This window comes from Apodemus sylvaticus, chromosome 9 (assembly GCF_947179515.1).
Source record: "Apodemus sylvaticus chromosome 9, mApoSyl1.1, whole genome shotgun sequence".
In the NCBI taxonomy this organism is placed as follows: Eukaryota; Metazoa; Chordata; class Mammalia; order Rodentia; family Muridae; genus Apodemus; species Apodemus sylvaticus.
The window spans coordinates 25,741,274-25,760,673 of NC_067480.1; the positions used below are offsets into that span (position 1 = coordinate 25,741,274).

General features: G+C 51.2%; 1 protein-coding gene across 1 annotated transcript in view; it reads right to left on the bottom strand.

Moving 5' to 3' along the window:
- The window catches only part of Mroh2a (maestro heat like repeat family member 2A), a 32,421-nt gene that overhangs the window by 4,004 nt on the left and 9,017 nt on the right, over positions 1-19,400 (bottom strand). The window contains exons 12-34 of the mRNA XM_052192315.1: positions 19,217-19,336; positions 18,833-18,943; positions 17,725-17,872; positions 16,836-16,876; positions 16,187-16,328; positions 15,877-15,929; positions 15,340-15,447; positions 14,339-14,458; positions 14,083-14,205; positions 12,732-12,884; positions 11,737-11,859; positions 10,721-10,800; positions 8,864-8,972; positions 8,228-8,323; positions 7,444-7,548; positions 6,294-6,417; positions 5,738-5,856; positions 4,519-4,671; positions 3,793-3,947; positions 2,631-2,790; positions 2,364-2,557; positions 1,979-2,116; positions 1,480-1,594 (exon numbers count right to left, since the gene is read on the bottom strand). Of these exons, the coding sequence (XP_052048275.1) occupies positions 1,480-1,594; positions 1,979-2,116; positions 2,364-2,557; positions 2,631-2,790; positions 3,793-3,947; positions 4,519-4,671; positions 5,738-5,856; positions 6,294-6,417; positions 7,444-7,548; positions 8,228-8,323; positions 8,864-8,972; positions 10,721-10,800; positions 11,737-11,859; positions 12,732-12,884; positions 14,083-14,205; positions 14,339-14,458; positions 15,340-15,447; positions 15,877-15,929; positions 16,187-16,328; positions 16,836-16,876; positions 17,725-17,872; positions 18,833-18,943; positions 19,217-19,336 (2,790 nt within the window). The remainder of the gene's footprint in view (positions 1-1,479; positions 1,595-1,978; positions 2,117-2,363; positions 2,558-2,630; positions 2,791-3,792; positions 3,948-4,518; positions 4,672-5,737; positions 5,857-6,293; positions 6,418-7,443; positions 7,549-8,227; positions 8,324-8,863; positions 8,973-10,720; positions 10,801-11,736; positions 11,860-12,731; positions 12,885-14,082; positions 14,206-14,338; positions 14,459-15,339; positions 15,448-15,876; positions 15,930-16,186; positions 16,329-16,835; positions 16,877-17,724; positions 17,873-18,832; positions 18,944-19,216; positions 19,337-19,400) is intronic.

The window sequence follows — 19,400 nt, forward strand, 5'->3', positions numbered from 1 at the left end:
CACCTACGAGTGTCTGCACAGAAGTGTGCAGGAAGCATAATTCGGGTCAGTTGACAGAATCTCCACTGGGCTTGTACTCAAGAGGGCCAAGACTTCAGGCCAGTGGGAAACCTGTGGGATGCATGTGTGTGTGCTTGCTTAAGAACCCCTGAGTGCTTTTTAGTTATGAGTGTGTGTGCTCACGCACTAGGATGCAGAAGAGGCCAGAAGTTAGTGTCCTTACTTTATTTTTGAGACAGGGTTTCACTATGTAGACCAGGTCAGCCTCAAACCCATAGACATCCACCTGCCTCTGACTTCTGAATGAATTAAAGGTGTGTCCCACAGCTCCTGGCCTTCTGGGTCTCTCCCTGAACCTGGATCTCTGGCCCAGATCTCCCCATCTTCACCCCACCCTACCAGCTCAGGGTTACAACACAGCTGCGCACTCAGTTTTTTGGAGGGTACTGGGGATGTGAACTCGGGTCCTCGTGCTTGAACAATAAGCACTTCATATGCTGAGACAAGTCCCCTGGCCTCATGAGTGTGTTTTAAAGATACCTAAAGAAAACTAAATATCACATTGGCGGCTTCTGGGGCAGAGTTCAGTAATCATTGCCACGTCTAGTTCTTGAGACAACCCAGCCTGCCTTAGCTCTTCTGTTCCTCTAAACCTTCTGAGGAGCTCCCAGGGTCAAACAGAGTGGCGAGTGATGACCACACCCTTATTTTATAAACCCCACAGGACAAGTCCAAATTTCTCACCAAGCCCTTTCACTCAGCCACTGCGTCTGACCCTTAGCCCAGCTTGCAGCTCCTTTAAGCTGTAAATATCTTCCCAGCATGATTGTGAATGGTTTACAGAGGCACAGACATGGGAGGAGTCTATGAGGCCGAGAAAGCTTGATGGTCATGTCCACGTGTCTAAGTGATGGGGAAGGGATCATGATGCATAGAAAGTGTGTTTAGCTTAAATGTCAGTGTCCACAGGGAAGGTTTTACTGGAGCCCAGCTACACGTATGTTTGTGGCTCTGTCCCCATGTCCCCATAAGGCTCCTTGGTGAAATGTTGCTGACAGCTGCCCAGGGCCACTGTTTGGCCCTCATAGCAACCAGACATCATGCAATAAAATTCTTCCCAAAGGTCTCCTGGCCAGCTCCTCCAAGACTCCACGAATGTTCTAGTCACACAACTGAGTAACTAGGCCCTGCTAGACAATGGTGACCTTCCCTGTTTCCAGTATGGCAAGGTGAGTGCCTCACGGCCCAAGCCTCCGCTGGCCCAGGATGTCAGACCTCCCATGAAAAACGAGACAAGGTGCAGCAAAGGATGGACAATCTACACAAAGCAAGATCTGTCCCCTAAACTCGGTCCTGGAAGAACAGATGCCTGCCATGGAGATGTGTCACCCTGCAAAAGCCCATAGACAATTACCCACAGCCCACTGGACCCCTTCCTTCTCTCCCTCCCTCCCTCCCTCCCAGGGCGGGGGGCCTTACTTCTACACAGATGGCCGTGCTGCTGATGCGGCAGCTCAGGACCTCGGAGCCCATGCCGGTGAGTACCAGCTCTGCCAGCCTCTGCATGTAGTGCTCCATGTTCTGCATGCACAGCCTGAGGAGGAAGAAGGATGGCACAGGGTGGCTTTTAGGCCTGTTCATGTCCTCTCCTCTAGAGCCCAAAGTCAGCTCGAAGGGGAACCAAGTCAGACTTCCTAGCGTCTCTGAGCCTCTCCCAATTCCCCGGGTAGTGGATGGTAGGGGCAGGAGTGTCAGTTAAATGCTCAGGGCTGTGACAACAAGACCAGAATGCTCAGGGACCTACTGTGGCCTTGGAGGCCTCTCCTCTCTCTGGTCTCTCATTCTCTGGCCCACAACCACTCCAGAGTCCAGGACATCCATCAGTGTGGAAGTGACCCCGGAAATGAGACATCCAGCTCTGCATGCACAGGGATAATCCTCTGCAGAACCCTTGAAGCCTTGTGAGACCTGGCCCCACCTGGCCATCACGCTCACTCCCTCGAGGAAGGTGCCTCCGTTCTCCAGCAGGGACCACACAGACTGCTCCTCCAGGGCCTGCTCCAGGGGCTCTCTGTTGATCCTCTTGACCAAAAGCTGCATGGATTTGATGGTGATCCTGGAGAGAAGCAAGCGAGGATGAGGCCGCTGAGGGAGACTGAAGGGGAATGGTCACAGGAGACAGCGGTCTCCACGCTCTGACACCCACACCATGCTGGACAGGCGTGGGGAAAGGTTGTGAGTAAAATCACTTCCGCCCACTCCCGGGGCAACCTGTGGAGCCCAGTGGCTTCTAAGTGAAAGCTAGAGGCCAGCTCTAGACCAAGTTGGCTGCCCCTCCCTCCTGCCCACTTGCCCTTGAGCACCTCTGCAGGGTCATCTCCTGGGGCAGTGGTCCTGTGTGGACCAGCCTCCAGGTTTTCAGGACAGGGGAGGCAGCTTCCGGCCCATGGCTGCTGCCGAGCTGCAGCAGGAAGGTATACAGCAGGTCAGGAAACAGGTCTGGGAATTTGTCATCCTGATCCATCTTTTCCATGAGGAGTTGGATGGTACACAGCGTCTGCAGGGAGAAGGGCTGGTGGATTCTACCCTGATTCCCCTGGGGGGTTCCAGCACCTGCCTCTGCCACTCACCATCAGAGGGTCCACAGCCGCCAGCCGCCATATGTCAGCCTTGGAGGTGGCATTTATCTTGGCAGTGAACCTCGACTGCAGCCGGCCCAGCAAGCCATGGAGCATGGTCCGTGCGAAGGGGACATTCTCAGCCACAGCCAGCCACACCTCTGTCAGGTGGCTAGCCAAAGAAGGACAAGGATGGTGGGCTTTCTGGCAGCCTGCTCTGGCAGGATAGCAGCCCTCATGGGACCCCCAAGCAGAGAGTTAGATTCCAAAGGGTCACCAGAGTCGCTTATGGTTACAGAATCAGGGCAGGTCCCTCACTTTCCCTAGGGTACCAGCAAGAAAGCCACAGCCTCCTGGCTTCACCAGGCCTCCCATTTGATGACTTCCTAGGGACAGCCAACAATGTCTCCAAGAGCCTAAAGAAGCATCGAGCACCTTACATGGTCAGCTATTCCTCCCAAAATGTCTCCCAGGAACCTGGGGAGAATAATCACAGGAGACAGATGTATAGTGGATGGAGGAACAAATACGCACACAGGGGTGCCAGTTAAATGCTCAGAGCTGATATTCCTGGAAGGTGTTTTTCTTTTCTTTCCATATACCACAGAAAAAAAATAGACTAAGGCTCCAGAGGTCAAGGGGCCTGACAAACTACCTTTGAAAACGGACTTCTTGAGATAGGCATCGGGGCAAGTCTAAAATCCCCCACTTGGGAGGTCGAAGCAGGAGGAAGCAGGAGTTCAAGGCCATCTTCAGCTGCACTAGGAGTCTGAGGTCAGCCTGGGCTACATGTCTCAAAACAAAACCAACAACAATAACAACAGCAACAAAATCCGACAAAAATAACCTGAAATTAGAAAGCAAATAACCTCCTTGGCCACAAAAAGCCCCGAGGAGCCATTCCTTTTGGTCCATGCCTCTGTTCCCTGCAGAGAAGGGCCACCATGAGAGAATGCCCCTGGCTTTTTGGATGTTGTCCTAGAAGGGACAACTAGAGCATGGAAGAAGCTATGAGATACAGATTCAAGCTCAACCTGATGAGATGATTAGCCTGGGATCTGGGTCAGTGGTTTGACAGGCACAGGGAATCCTATGTGAGACACAGGTGTGAGGTCTTGCCTGACCTCAGGTGCTTAGGCTCTTCCTAGCCTCGTCCACCTCCCATGACTCTCACCTTTCCATGGGCAGTGGCTGCCTCAGAAGTGATGTGAGGACGGTCTCCTGGTGGTAGTGTGCCAACAGGAGGATGCCTTCAATGAGATGCCGCCTCACTTCTGGGTGGTCCACCACTGGCAGGTGAACCAAGATGGCACCCAGTATCTCAGCCACCTGAGGAGGGGACAGGCATCTTCTTGGGGGGGCACATTTGGAATTGGTGTTGGTTATTTTAAACTGTCAAACCAACTTAGAATCAACTGGAAAGAAGAGTCTCAATAAGGAATTTTCTAGGTCAGGTTGGCATGTGGGCAGGTCTGGGGAGCGGTGTGTTGTTTTAATAGTTGATTGAGGCAGAGAAGACACAGTCCACCATGGGCAGCAGCATTTCCTAGGCTCTGTGCTCTGAACTATGGAAGAGTGAAGGAAGCAGAAAGCGAGCAAGGATGCATGTGTTGCTTTCTGCTCTTAACTGTGGATAGAGTGTCACTAGCTGCTTAATGTCCCTCTGTGACAAGCTGTAACCTCTTTGACCATTGACTTTGCTAAATGTGTTTGGTCAGTGTGCTTTATGACAACAACAGAAATATAGGTAGTTCAGGGCCCCTGTAGGGCACTCCTCCCTTGGGGAATATGGTATGTAGGTTGGGTACCTCTCCCCCAAAGCCCTCTCCAGAGCCCTATGGGGTACACACACAGGTCAGTCCCAGCACCAATCCAAAGCATCCCTGTTGAGTCCGGCTACCTTGTCCTCCAGCTCCTTGACCCGCATCTGAAGGAAGATGCCTATCCAGGTGACAGCAGCCCTGTCGTGCTGCAAGTCCATGGCCCCAATGTTCTCACAGAGCTTCTGGATGAGAGAAACAACCTCATCGCAGTTAAACTCTGGGCAGACCACCTAGGACCAGAACAAGACAGAATTTAGGCTTCCTTCACTCTCCAGTCCCAAGTTTCCAACTTAGAACCACCTGGGAAGAGAATCTTAACAAGGAATTACCTTGGTCAGGTTTGTTAATCTAGGAAGACCCAGCCCACCAGCAGTAACATTCCCTAGGCTGTGCCCTGAACAATGGAAAAGTCTCCCAGTTTCCCAAGGTTTTCAGGGTGTACCAAGTCACTCCCACTCCTTATCACTGCCTGTATCGCATACAAGACATTCCCTTCTTCACAGCACTGTCTTGCAGACCCTCTCTGATCTCAACCTGTAGCTATACAAACTCCAGTGGGCACCAGGAGGGCTACCTCTGCCCCCTAGGCAGAAATGACTTTAAGTCCCATTTCTTTGAAGGTCAAAGCCCATTTCATGGTTCTGAGTACTTATATTCATCGGTATGCCACTAACAGCTCAGGAACTAAAGCCAGTGTAGTGGTTTGAATAAGAATGGCCTCTACAGGCTCCTATATTTGAATCCTTAGTCACCAGGGAATGGAACTCTTTAATAGGGTTAGACAGTTTTGGAGGTGTGGCCTTGTTGGAGGAAGTGTGTCATTAGGGGTGGACTTTAAAGATTCAAAAACCCAAGTCAGGTCCAGTCTATTTCTCTGCCTGTGGATAAGGATTTAGCTCTCAGCTACTTCTCCAGCACTACACCTGCCTGCCGCCATGCTCCCCGCCATAATGATAGCGGACTAAGCCTCTAAAACCATACACAAGTTCCTAATGAAATGTTTTCTTTTATAAGAGAGTTGTCTTAGTCATGGTGTCTCTTCACAGCAATAGAGCTGCGACTAAGACAGCCAGTGTGCAGGGTCTAATTGGAGCTTTTCCCACTTGTAGGGTCTTGAAGGAATCAGCCAGGAAATGTCAGGTATCTGCCCTTTATGTCCCATCCACTACAAGACATTTCAATATACAAATGCATCAGGTGTACCGAAGGCTGCTGAGAAGTGACCTCCTGGGTGATCATATTGGCTATACAGCCAGCATAGGAGAGTGGGGCACCCCTAGCACAGCCCAGTGTCACCTTGGCGACTCTGGAGGAAGCACTGGAAATCTTGTTCATGTCTGTGTCCTGGAGGTCCTCCTTACATTTCTGCAGCTCCTGCTCCTTGGAAGCTCCCCATAAAGAACACGTCTGGCTTACTGTTGGGAATGCAGTCAGAGACGATCAGCAGGGGAGAGTGCCTGGGCTGCCCTCCGGTATATGCATACCCCTTCCCTTCTAGGCTCTCTTCACTGTTCCTTCAACCTGACAGCCTTTGCACACACCACTTCCACACACTGATCATGTATCTACTGTCCCTCCAGCTTGATTCTATCCAGTTCTGTTGCTCCCTTGGTATCTGCAAGCGGGATAAGTCCAACACAGTGCCTTCAATGGGTCTACCTCATCTCGTGAGCCCCTTTTCCTGGAAGCTTCTGTGACCCTCTTGGGAGCTCTCTCCCCTCTGTTATAAGTTAGCCACATGCTTTCCTTCTTGCCTTCCTGCACATGAGCCATACTTCCCCTGGGGCCTGCACCAGTACCCTAGGACTAGCCCTCACCCCAACACGTCCCTCATGTCCTGTCTCTTCCGTACCATGGAGATCTAGCAGGCTGGACAGGACGTTAATTGACGCTAAGCGTGTTCTTCTGTGGACATCACAGATGCATGGGGCGATGAGTCCAACCAGTATTCCAAACTGCCCCAACTTCAGCGGGATCTAAGAGACAAGAGATGTCAGGCCTCAGATCTCCACACTCAGATGTACAGGCAGGGCTGCCCAGGGACAGCATGCAGTGTGCAAGCCCTGGCCACTCTGTGCCTTCCATTTACGCTCACGTCTCCTCAGCTGCAGAGCTGGGCTCTTAGACATCAGTCAACCAATATCAGAGGAATCCTAGCTCAGGATTCGTTCCCAGTCAGCTCTGTTCCGCACGGCTCTGGACTATCAGACATTTGCCGTATTCCTACAACTGAACACCAGGTTCCAACATGAAACCTACTTAGCTGATGAGTGACCTGGGTGGGCCTTCAGTGGCCCCTCAGCTTCCCTGTCTGTACAGTTGAGTTAACGCCTCCTCCTCTTTCAAAGAATGTTATCAAACATGGATGGTAGACTCTAGGCGACCTATTTTGTGCACCACCTGACCTTGAACATTCTTTAGCATCCAGCTGGACTCTTGTATCATGCCACGCCTTCCTTCCACCTCCATTCAGATGTTTCTGTGGCTTACCACACACCACCCACCCCAAGACCAGAAGCCACCCTCACCCTTTGCAAACCACTATCCTGCCCACAGCCATTTCTAAGAGTAAGACAGCCAGAGCTCAGAGCCAACATGGGTAGAAGAGAGACCTATGGGTGCCGACTGATCAATAAAATACCGGTTTGTTTTTAACTTCTGGTGCGGGTGATACTTGTTAAGCTTGTGTTATGACTGTGGTGACTTATTTCAGTATTCTAGGTAAATCTTTCCTGTGTAGTATTCTGCACTGGATAACTACTGCATGAGCCTCAAGGGACCACGCAGCCTGGATCCATGCCAAGCTACGACCCCATCCTCTGCTCCCTCACCCACCCCAAAGCCCAGGCTTGCAGATCACTGCTGCCCCTTCCCAAGGGACTCCTGGGGCAGAGCTTGATCTAAGAGGTGCTCTCTCCTCTGAAGAGAATGAGGAAGTTTTCTACGGATGCAGCATAGGGTGGCAGGCTGAGGGGTGGGGGCGTGGGGGTCCCCGGACTCACGCAGACACCAATACTCTGAACGTAGATCTGCATGAGATGCAGATGGAGGGCCATGGCTTTCTCCCGTTCCCATTCTTTCTCTGACAAGATCCACTTCTCCAGGAGCTGTGTGCGGAGCCCAGAACACAGAGGCAGGGTTAGCATCCTGGGGACAGCCAGCTCCATCCAGGGCCAGATTTCACCTTGTGGTCCCTCCCACTCGGAATTCAACTATCAATACTTCTGCCATGGTTCTAAACACCTTCTTCCCTAGCCCTGCCTTGAAGGGAGTTGAGGCTGGGGTCACCTGGAGGTCTCCATATCCTCACAAGAACAGTGCTTGAAAGATGTGCTTGTACCCAAACCTCAGCTCAGATGTTACTGACAGGCCATTCTAATATCACAGGTGTTCAGTGCAATGAACACACACACACACACACACAGGGCTATATGCTAAAGCTGTGCCAGCCTGAGGTGCTGCTGAGAGGTGATGGAATCTTTAGACAACAGGCTTAGTGAATGGAATGAAGTCACTGTGACATGCCCTTGCAGGGGATACTGGGATCCCATCCTCCATTTCTGTCACTTTTCAGCCATGAGGTGAACAGTCATCTTCTACCCTGCCCTTCTGTCCAGATGTCTTGTCTTACCACAAGGCCAAAGCAATAAAACTAGACAACTGTAGATTAATGTTTCTTAAAGTACAAGCTATGGTAAGCCATTCCTCACAGTGTAGTTCTCAGGTCACTCTCCAGGAAGAGTGTGGCCACCTTTGGCCCTGGACCCCCTCCGCCAGGTAACTCACATGCACAGTGTCCTGCAGTCCCTTGGGGTCCAGCTGTCTCTGCAGGAGGCCCTCCATCAGCTGCTTTAGGGAACTCAAGGCATTTGCATACAGGGTCTGAGAGGAGAGAGAGAGAGAGAGAGAGAGAGAGAGAGAGAGAGAGAGAGAGAGAGAGAGCACATGCATTGTGCAGCTATGAAAGGCACACATAGCCGCTTACCAGTACTCTGCAGGTGTCTCTGTGCCTGGATAGGGAGATGAGAGGCACCAAAGTGGGCTATGGGAATGTACTGTTGCTCACAGAAAGTTCGTAAATCGTCTGCACAAGTTCTTATCCCTCACACCCAGGGACCTTGCTGAAGATTCTGGGGCCTCTATCAAACTGGGTCCCTGACAACTCACAGGATGCATCTTCATGCATACATACCCCACTGACCACTGGGCTCGCTGTACATGAGAAATAAACTTGAATCTAGTGACATCTCTGAGGTTCCAGGGTTTACCTGTTACAGCGGCTAGCATTAGCTCCTGTTTACTGACAGGGATGCTCCAGATTGTGGCCTTGTAGGTGGTTTGGAGAAGTGGAGCCTGCCTATGTCAAAGTAAACTTCCAAGTTCTGACCCAGATTACAAGGAGGCTTCCCCGGGGAATCCTACCTTAACGGACTCGTTGTCTTCCCCTGGGGGTTGGAGAGAGATAACAGTGTGTATGCCGATATCCATCAACTCTGTGCTTTCCTCTGGAGAGTAGAAAGGCTTCAGCGTGCTGAGAAAACACATGTTAGCATCAGGAGTGGTCACTAGGAGCTAGGCTCATCCTGTGCACTGCCTACTCTGGGCAAGGGAGGCATGTCCCAGAATGCGGGAAGGACACAGCGCCTTGGCTGGGACTCAGGCATGCAGCCCTGACAATGAACCCTGTTCTGCCTGACTACTATCTTTCCATACTATATTGAGGGTGCAAGAGTCAGTCCTTCACTTCCTGTTGCCTGCTCTGAACAGACTGTTATATACTAGACAAGGCCTGAAGGAACAATCCTAGCTGCTACTTAAAATCATCTTTTTAAGGACCATCCCACCCTCGCCCCCCCACCCCAGGGACCACGCCCAGACTCTAGGGATTCTTTCGAATTAGTCTGGGGCAAGATCTTTTTGTTCATTTGTTTTTTGACACAGGGTTTCTCCATCTAGCCCTGGTTGTCCTGGAACTCACTCTGTAGTCCAGGCTGGCCTCGAACTCAGAAATCTGCCTGCCTCTGTCTCCAAAGTGCTGGGATTAAAGGCGCGTGTGCCCCACCACTGCCCAGCAAGATCAGTTCTATTAACGGCTCCCTGGAGCACCTATTGTGCTCCAGAGCTGACAGGAGACATCCTGCCTTAAGAAGCTCTGCCTGCTGGTTCACCTCTCTCTGTTCTCTCTGTGGGGATTGAACTCCTGAATAAATCTAGTCTTCCTGCGTCAGTTCTGGTCAAACGTCAAATGTCAGCCCTACACTAGCCCTTTTGACAGCTCCTATTGTGCAGAGGTTTGTAGAGCGCCTTATTGGGGTGATGTGCCACCTGGCAGGGGCTTGACATTGGCAAAGACAAGGAATCTGACTGACATTAGGCAAAGACAAGGAAGTAAGCTCAAGCAGGAATCTGGCGTTAGAACACGTTAGGGAAGGTAAGTTCGGGCAGGAATCTAACCTTAGGCTATAATAGAGAAGCAGGTTAAGGCAGGAATTTTAATCTTAGGGTGGAACAAAAGAAGCAGGCTTCAGGCAAGATTCTGTACTTGAACAAGGAAGTAGGTTTAGGTAATTTGGTCATTCTTACACACCCTTGGAAATAACTGTCCCGAAATGAACGTGGGACTTATGGCCTTGACAATTTTGTGTTTACAGTCTTGCTTGTTCCTCATTGTACTACTATTGATCTTAATACCTGCATGTAATTAAGTTGGTATAAAAGTGGATTGGAAATTATTAGCCTGCCTTCAGCCTCAGAATTGACTGGGGTCATGCTACAATGTTGTCTGATTGTCTCTTTTCTTTTTAATCCTCGCTCCTGCACCGGAGAACCTGTTGACTGAGCGGGCTTGGTCAGGGGCCGATCTTTTCATGGCAGACTCTCTTTTAGCACTAGAGAGGGTGGTCAGCCACCTACAAGCACAGTCTTCTCTCAGCTCTTACCCATAATTCTGTTTACGCATTTGTCCTTTCTTTAAGCGCCCCCAGGCCTTGCCTGGCATACAACAATCAGTGCTTTCCTGAGGGGAGTGGTATGTATTAAAAAAATCTGCCCTCAGCAGCTCCATACCTACTAGTCAACTCCTTATCCCAGGAGAGGCACCCAACTTGAAAAACTTGACAGAGGAGTCTGGAGAGGGATGGGCCCTACCTACCATTGCCTCAGGGAGTTCTTGCCCAGCATCACGGGCACTGAGGGGAAAAGATGAGGTCTGAAGGAGCCCTGAGAGGTGTCCCATCCTCAGGAGGCAGCAGGAGGCGCTCTGGCCCTGCCCCAGCTCACCTCAGTTGTGAGAGAGCATCCATTGCCATCGACCTCACGGGAGAAACCAAGTGGTCAGGTGGTTCTGCTTTGACGATCGCCTGTCCGGCACAACAAGGGTTGTGAATTGTTGCTCACCCGGAAGTTGAGTGAAACAGGGGGTGGTCACATAATCTGGTGCCAGGAGAAGGAGGGCCTGGGCCTTTGTACAGAGCTCTGGGGTTCACATGCCCACATTCTTTAAGGTTCATTTGGCAGCAAAGCACGGGAAGAGGAACACACACAGTGGCCTAGGCTTCTTTCCCAGGCCCACCAGTGGCTTGATGTGTGCCCTTGGCCACACAATGCACAATGCACCAAGCCCAAGTTTCCTTGTCCTATACAAGACTTGATGTTTAGTTAACAGCTTGTGCCAGGCTCTTGTACAGCGACTGGAGAAAGAAGCCAATGAACATCCATTTCCCTGCTCCTCCTGCCTCTCCCTTTCCCCTGGACTGCTGCTGGTGCAGTACAGGTGGTGTTCCAGGGCCCCAGCCTTTGTCAGCCACGAGAGACTGGCGACATTTGGGGGCCAAGGGTTGGCTGATGCACAGGTTCCATCAGTCTGTAGACAGTTGGCTCTTAACTTCACTGAAGTTCTGTGCAAATGATTCTCTAGCCTTGCTTCTAAATGGCCCCTGTCTGCTAAGTCTCTTCCTGAGGAAAAGCACTGGGGCTGTGTCTCTCATCAGCTCATTCTCACCCATCCCCAGTGAGCCTGTCTGCTTGGCCCCTGATCCAACCTCTTTTGGGCACCACTGGGCACAAGTCAAGCAAGGTCCTGCCTTAGTTTTCCCACTCTTTTGGGACATGAAACACCACGATACACCAAAGCTGTTCTTAAAGCCTACTGTTCAGCAGATCAAATCAAGAGTGGGGCAGGAAGGCTCTACAGTCCTATAGACAGCTCACAGGTATCCTCAAGGAACGTCAACCAGGGCACAGTTGAAGAGCGAGATCCCAGGCCACCCACGACTGGGGAGCCCTGTCCCACTCACAACTATGAGGCCAGTAAGAGCAGACTTGTGGGCAAACTGGAAGTCCTCTGGGTCTTGGATGCTTTTGATGGCGTTGGTGACCTGCACGACACTCTTCATGAAGGCCATTTTGAGGCTGATGTCCTATGCCCAGAGGAAGAACATGAGGGAGAACCTGTGAGCCACGCCCCTCACCCCTGAATCCTTCCTGTCTCTGAAGAAGGTTCCACATCAGGGGTGCTCTGAGTGACAGCTCCCTCACCTGTCTGTTCTTCAACCACAGTAAACTGAGTTTTAAAAATGGCAACAGTGGTCATTTTTATGTTCTGTGCACCTTTTCATGGTTCTTGCTCATGTGCATGTGTGTATGCATGTAAATGTGCCAGATGTCAGGTTGAGTGTCTTTGACAATTACTCTATTTGGTGAGACACGGTCTCTGCCTAAGCCTGGAGATTGCAATCCAGTCAGACTGGATGGATCCTCCTATCTTCATGATGGATGATGCACCCCCTCAATGCTAAGATTACAGATGCTTGCCACCATAATGAGCTTTTACATGGGAGCTGGGGATTTGAACTTAGGCCCTTATGCTTTGCAGCAAGCACTTTCAGTGGCAGAGTCGTCTCTCTGCTTCACTTTAGATGCATTTTATATCATGAGTCTAGAAAATAAATTCTTCCACTTTCATCTACCTTGACATTCCAAGAAAGTATCCCACATCTCTCTCTTCTTGGAGACCGCCCACTTTCCTCCTTTATGAAAGTGAGCAGGGCCAGAGGGGAGGGGGAGAGAGTGGGAGGCTGTGGGAAGAACTGGGTTCACCCTGTACTTCTGGGGAGTTACGGTCACCGCAGCACTCAGGGGAGGACTGCTTTATCCACGCAAACATGACCCCAAAGCTCAGGTGTGAGCACTGCATCCCGAGGGGACGACCAGGCAGGACCCAGCCATCTCCTAAGTGTAGCGTCCCACGCATAACTCAGGCTGACTCCCTCCCTGTATGTATGGTGGCTACCTGGCAACTGCTGGAGTAATGGTGGATGATCTTAGCGGTGATGGGGCTGTCCACGTGGGTGAGGAGCATTTGGGGGTGGCAGTACGAGGACACACAGCTGTACATCACCATCAGGGCACTCTTCACGGTCTCCCGCCTCCAGGGGTGGTCCTTCTGCAGGAGAGTGAAAGCAAGTGCTGGGATGGGGGTGGGGAGATGCCTCGGTAGTAAAAATGCTTGACGCCCAAGTGTGAGGATGGGGAGAGGGTTAGGTTCTCAGTGTGACAGCCCAGCTGTAGTGTAGCCTCAGAAAGTGGGGGTGCGGGTGGGAGAGTTTTGAGGCAGGATGGACAGAGGATTCCCCCAGCCAGCAAAATGGCTGGTCAGATAAGCCATATCTGCAAATGCCGAGTTTGACTGAGAGAGGCTGTGTCAGTGAGTAAGTAGAAGAGTGAATGAGGATGGTTTCTGACATCAAACTAAGGGCTCCACATGTGCGCACACATCCTCATGCATGTCACCCACACATATGTATATATCCATACCACACACATAGATGAAAAATGGGGGAAAATTAAAAAGAGGGGAGCAGGGAGTGAGTGTTCACCGGGAGGGAGCAGGTGCTGGGCTGGCTGTACACAGCACAGTCTCTGGTTGAAGAAGCTGTTAAGTCAGGATCAGGGCTTCAGCGGACTGTTATTTGGGTGCTAAAGCACCTGCCATTTCCTTGAGCACTTACACATTAGCGATTTTATTGGGTACCAATTACATATCAGTTGCTGGGCAGGAAGAAGTGAACCAGATAAAGAATCAACCCTCTGGACTGGAAGGTTCAGTCCAGTGACACATGCTGAGGAGGCTCACATGGACAGCCCTAAACAGAGACTCGCTGCACAGGACTTACTTTGGCAGCTGAGCAGGAACCACGTCACCCTGGGGGCTGGCTAAGCAAGCACTAGATAACACTATGGAGAACGGTTTGTTAAAGTCACCATTGCGTCAAAGATGAGTTCATTCGATTCTTGTGCTAAGTGCTCCTTCTGATGTTCAGTTTGCCATAAAGAAGGGATAACAGGAGGGTGGCAATTTAACTCCCAGGCTGGCTGCTGTTGGACTCAACCTTGTTTCTAGGGCTGCCTTGAGCAGTCAGACTGCCAGTCAAGCAACAGGTTGGACCTCACACCAGGACTGACCAACCACTGTGGATGCTCTGAAGATGCCCTGGGGAGCCCCTCACCCCAGTTGTCTCAGTTTCCCCAGCCACAAATGATACAAGTGGCCTACTCCAGATGTTCCCAGCTAGATCTTCCTTTGTCTCCCAGGAGCACTGCCTTCAGGGCCTGAGAGGAAGCCTTGCAGTAAGGAGACTTACCCTCCAGGCACCGATCTGCCAGGACTGCTCCGACTCCTGGATCCTCTCCTCAAAGTCGTGAAGCACGTTCAGCACTGTCTTTACCTGGCCCCGGGCACACAGGCCAAAGCACAGGATGACACCCTTCAGGGAAGCCCAGCCAAGGTGAGAGAGAGCAGGGGATACAGAGATATGTAAGTACACACATGCATGCAAGAACATAAACCCAAGTGCCCCAGCCCATCACAGAAGTTTGTAAGTAGTAGGGTTCTCTCACCTCCCTGTCGAAGTCGTTGCTATAGTCCGTCTTATACAGCAGTTCCAGCAATAGCACCTCCACCCTGTCCGCCTCCAGGCCCATGCCTAAGGTGAAACCCAGGGCCCTGTACAGAAATCCCTGGAGGGGTGGGAGGGAGGCAGAACCTCAGGCCTTTCTACCCTCATGCTTGGGGTAACACTATTGGGGAGCCCTTGTTACATAGTTCTCATTTTTTTTTGTACAGATATTTATATGCATTTTCTACGTCCTGTAAAATAAATATTCAGTTTGTTCTGGGACGTCAGACAGCATAAGGGCAGGCATATACACATTTATACATTTTAACGTGAAGGCCAAATCCCTATACAAGTTCCATCAGATATGTTCCCAACCACAAACCTGGGAGCATCAATTTTCTCAGCTACTTCCTGACATAGGATAACGCCGGCAAGAGGTGATGGAGAGTCTGGAGACACACCGCCATCTTTTTGTTTTGTTTTGTTTTTGTTTTTTGGATTTGTTTTTTGCGAGACAGGGTTTCTCTGTATAGTCCTGACTGTCCTGGAACTCACTCTGTAGACCAGGCTGGCCTCGAACTCAGAAATCTGCCTGCCTCTGCCTCCCAGAGTGCTGGGATTACAGGCGTGTGCCACCACCGCCCGGCTAGACACACCACCATCTTAACTCTATCCATCAACATGGGATACTTTCCAATTTCCAAGATCCTCTCTGATTTCTTTCAATTATTTTTATAATGTTACAAAGAAAGAACAAGAGAAAATATTTTTAAAAAAGAAAAAAGAAAAGGACATGCGACCATGGACCAGAATGCGGAAGACAAACAAAAGAGATTTTTAAAGAGCCTGAAAATCACTGGATTAGATTACTTCCTCTTCTTTCTAAGAAGTCGTGGGGCTACCCGAGGTGAAAAGATCCTGAGCCTATCCAGTTCCTGGAGGCTCCTCCCATCACCGGAAGCTCCTCCCTGCCTGAACTACGAGGTCCCTGTGAGGACAAACCTTTTCCAACGAGGGGCTGTCGAAGGTGTCGATCTGGTTGTTCAACTCTTTGCTGAGGCGCAGGCTCCAGCTAGTCCCACGGGTCTTCTTGAGGGAGTTTCTCAGAAACTAGGAAGTCGAAGACAGTGGTGGGCAGAGGCGGTCGAACCCAGCCTTACTCTTAGCTGGGTTCCGGGGAGTGCTATGTGACCCTGAATATGGGCTTGTTCTTCCTGGGCCACCCCTAGATCTCCATTCAGTTGATGCGCGGCCAACCCAGCACTAACATTACGTGCATCAGGAGCACGGCTGTGGCTTTAGAGGCTGCTGGGAGATTAGGTCTGTCCTGGAAAAGCAGGCTGCTCCCGCTGCTTTTCCAGGCACTTGGCTTGCTCCGCTCTCCCTCACTGCTACACACAGACATAGCATCCTTGTCAAGTCTGCTCTGACAGAGGGAAACATGTCCTTTACAAAACCCTAATCTTGTCCACATCACTCGTCCTTCCAGGTTCCTTCTCTTCTCCCTTACTCTGGCCTCGGAGACAATTCACCGCTTACCTGAATCAGCATATCCTCCCAGGCCTTCTGGTTCCACGTAAACTCAGTGTGCTCTGTGGGAGAATGCATGGATGGGCTCATGGGCTACCCTCGTCTTCTGCCCCCCCCCCCCCGGGAAACCTCCTTGCCCCAGCATCAGAGGCCCTCCATGAATGAGCTCACCACATTTCCCTTCCCACATCCCCCAAAGTATGCACCCAGTTCTTGAGACCAATGGAGATCTGTTCAGGTCCGCCAGACCCCAGGTTCCTATGATCCAAGGCACATGACTCGTGAGTGCCCCAGCATGCGCACAGAGTGGGCAGCTCACCTTCCAGATACTGGACCAGCAGAGGGATCTCCTGCTCCCACATGTCAGCCATGGAAGGGGCAATGCTCTGGCTTAGGGTCCTCAGGAGGTTGAGCATGGCAATCCCACGACCTTCTCCTTTGTAGGGTGATGACATCAGCACCTGGAGGGCCCCAGTGAGTCAGTGAGCAGGGGCCAGGCTTTTTTGCTCCCTATCTTGGAGTCCACCATCTTCATTATAAAGAGGGAACTGAATGAGGTACATGATCTTCAATCAAAGCCCAAGGATTTCCAGCATAGAAAGGCCTGTAGGGACTCTGCAGGCAGGAAGGGCATGAGAGGCCACACTTGGGTTCCTTCCTGACCCTGAGACTCAACAGAACATTGATTAGTACCCACAGGACTAAGTCTTTCTGGAGCCATGATTGGTGTTCTGGGACAGGAATCTGAGAGGAGACCCTTGCCAGGTCCCCAGACATCTGAGCACACTGTCCCTGATGTATCTTCCCAAGAAGGACAACACAGACCTACGGACACTATTCTGCCCAATATCCACCTTCCTCCCTGCATCCCAGATTCCTCCTCCCTCGGGAGCATGGAGAATAAGGGGTTCAGGGAAGAGATGCCACCTCAAATGGGTGCACCAGGCCACCACATGCCAGCCACTCACCAGGAGACGGGCCAGCAGCTTCTGGGGTGCAGGCAGGTCCACTGAGGAAGGAAAAGGAACCTCAGATAAGGATGCCTGGCCCATTTCAAGATGTGTCCTATAACCCCCAAGGGAGACACTTTGAAGATCATCTGCCAGAATTATTTCTGTTACCCCAGATAAAGAATGAATCTGCCCAAGGGAGTTTCTCATGAAGAACATCATTGGCTCCTTCCAAAATGAAGGGAAAATTTGGCTCATGAGCCAGGCTCATAAATGATGTTTTAGATTATGGATGTTTGTTTTTTAATGGATCTGCTAGGGCAATGTCCTGTCTCCTATTATAAACCTTGGCTTCTCTTTAACTAGGAGTGATTTAATTCCCTACCCTGACTCTCTCCTGTCCAATTGATATATGCTTTGGGAACAAGTAAGCAACGAAAAGAAATGGTGCTCAGGTAGATGGGGGAGGGGGAGGGTGTTGGGGGGGAGGCAGGGCTGTGAGAAGCTGAGGGTGTGGAGAGTCAGGAGAGGATTCAATATTCAGAGTTGAAAGGTCATAGGGAAATAGATTCACTTAAGCTTCTTAGCTTGAATTCAGACAGCAGGCCATGCCCCTTGTCATCCTTGGAGAGGAATGGCCGGTCCTCCTGAATCACCCTACCCCATCATGCCTGACCCTGGGAAGCCCTGGGGGCCATGAGAGCATCCCCTTGGGACCAGAGGTAGTAGGGAAGGAGGACAGGGACATGATACTGATGGACATGGTCACTCGAGAGCCTGTGTTGACTGTGCCTGCCCTGAGTGGACCACAGGAGAGTCAGTTGACAGAATTGACAGAAGAAGGCTACAGTTCCTCTGGATGGCTCAGAGAAGCTGAGCAGGGGAAAGACCCAGAAAGGCCACCCACCGTGCTTGCTCTTTCCGGCTATTCCAGCCTCCGTGTCTTTGCCGTGAATTTGGTTCTCGGCCAGGTTCGTGAGGCTGATGCAGATGGGGGTCAGTGCCTCGGTGTAGTCTGTCTCCATGATGTAGCACAGGAGCCTCACCCAGAACTCCTGGGGCAGGGTTGGGGAGAGAAGGGCCCAGGACCAGCTAGAGCTTCCTATGCTGGCCAGCCACCCCTGTTAGGAATTGGCCAGGCTCCACCCACAGTGTGGACTCTACCTGGAATCCCCAAAGCTATCTCAAATGCTCAACCAACTTTCCTGCCCACCCTGGATTTTTTTTTTCCAGAGGTATCTGGATGGCACCCACACAGCCCTGCTGACTTCGTATCAACTCTATATCCTCTGACCAGGGCCTTCCCCTGGGTCCCAGAGGCCTCTGAGTTACAAACTGCCTGATGGTTGTGATGCTCAGTGTATTTGTCGACTTGGTCGAGTAAGCAAGCGTACCCTCTTATTAAACCAAATGCTAGTCCAGCATGGTGTGCGCATGTCACACAGCTGTGATGAAAAATTCACAATCTGTAAAGAAGACTGCCCTTGAGTGCAGGCCGCCAAGAGACCCAAAGAGCACAATGCTTCAGAAGAAGAAATTTTGCCACAAAACAACAGGTTTCTCCACAGCCCTACAACTCAGGCATGTGCCCTCCAGTCTGCAGCCTGCAGCCTCTAACCCTTATCACCAGTTCCCACTAGATAGGAGGCATCCAGCCTATGGCTTCATGGACAGCAAATCATTCCTTTCTTGATGATGTTATGATATTCTTTTCTCCCTGCCTCGTTCTTGTGTCTCATCTCTTCCAATTAAAATCAGGCACACTGATTTCTGCTATAACCTGGGGTCCCTGAGGTCATAGAGAGTCCTCCGAGCTGAACTCACTCAACTGTAGAATGCCCCTCCCAAGAGGAACTTTAAAATAATGCACATGCTTCAGGTAATAAGGTGACTGCAACACACAGAGACCTGCTGGGGGTTCAGAGGTGGAGAATATCAAGGTTCCTCCGCCAGCCTTCAGAATGCACTAGGAGCCATCGTCATGGCGATGGCCTGCTGGGTGGAGAGTGACTCACGTTGGTCATGCCACTGATAGAAGAAGTTATGATCTTCACGGTATCCATGGTTACTTTGTGGACCATCTTCTCTTCTAAGTCCCTCTGATAAAAGCATTCCCGGCGATTTGTCTGGAAGACAGAACCAGGGCGATCCTGCAGGCAGGGACTTGTCAAGGTCTCCAGAGTGGTCTCCCTCCTCCCCTGGAGGCTCCCTGCCCAGACACTGGGTCCTAGGATGCTAAGGGCTAGGCCTGGGCCTGGGCCTCATGCCTGGAAGACTGCACAAGTCTGGTCCATACCTGCAGGGTAACCATGAACCTATACAGGTCCAAACAGGGTCTCAGCAAGTCAGTCCATTTCTAAAGTGGAGCTGTCCTGCGGGATTGGTGCTGGGCCACTCACCAGCTTGTAGGTAGATAAGGTGAGCTGGACAGACACATATTTCAGACCCCAGCCTTTGATCTTCTCCTGGAAACCTGACAGGACCAGCTGGCCAATGATTCGGAGAATTGCCATCCGTACCTGTGGGGACAGGGTAGGGACAGCTGAGGGGAGGAGCAGGCTTCATCTAACAATCTTGTGACTT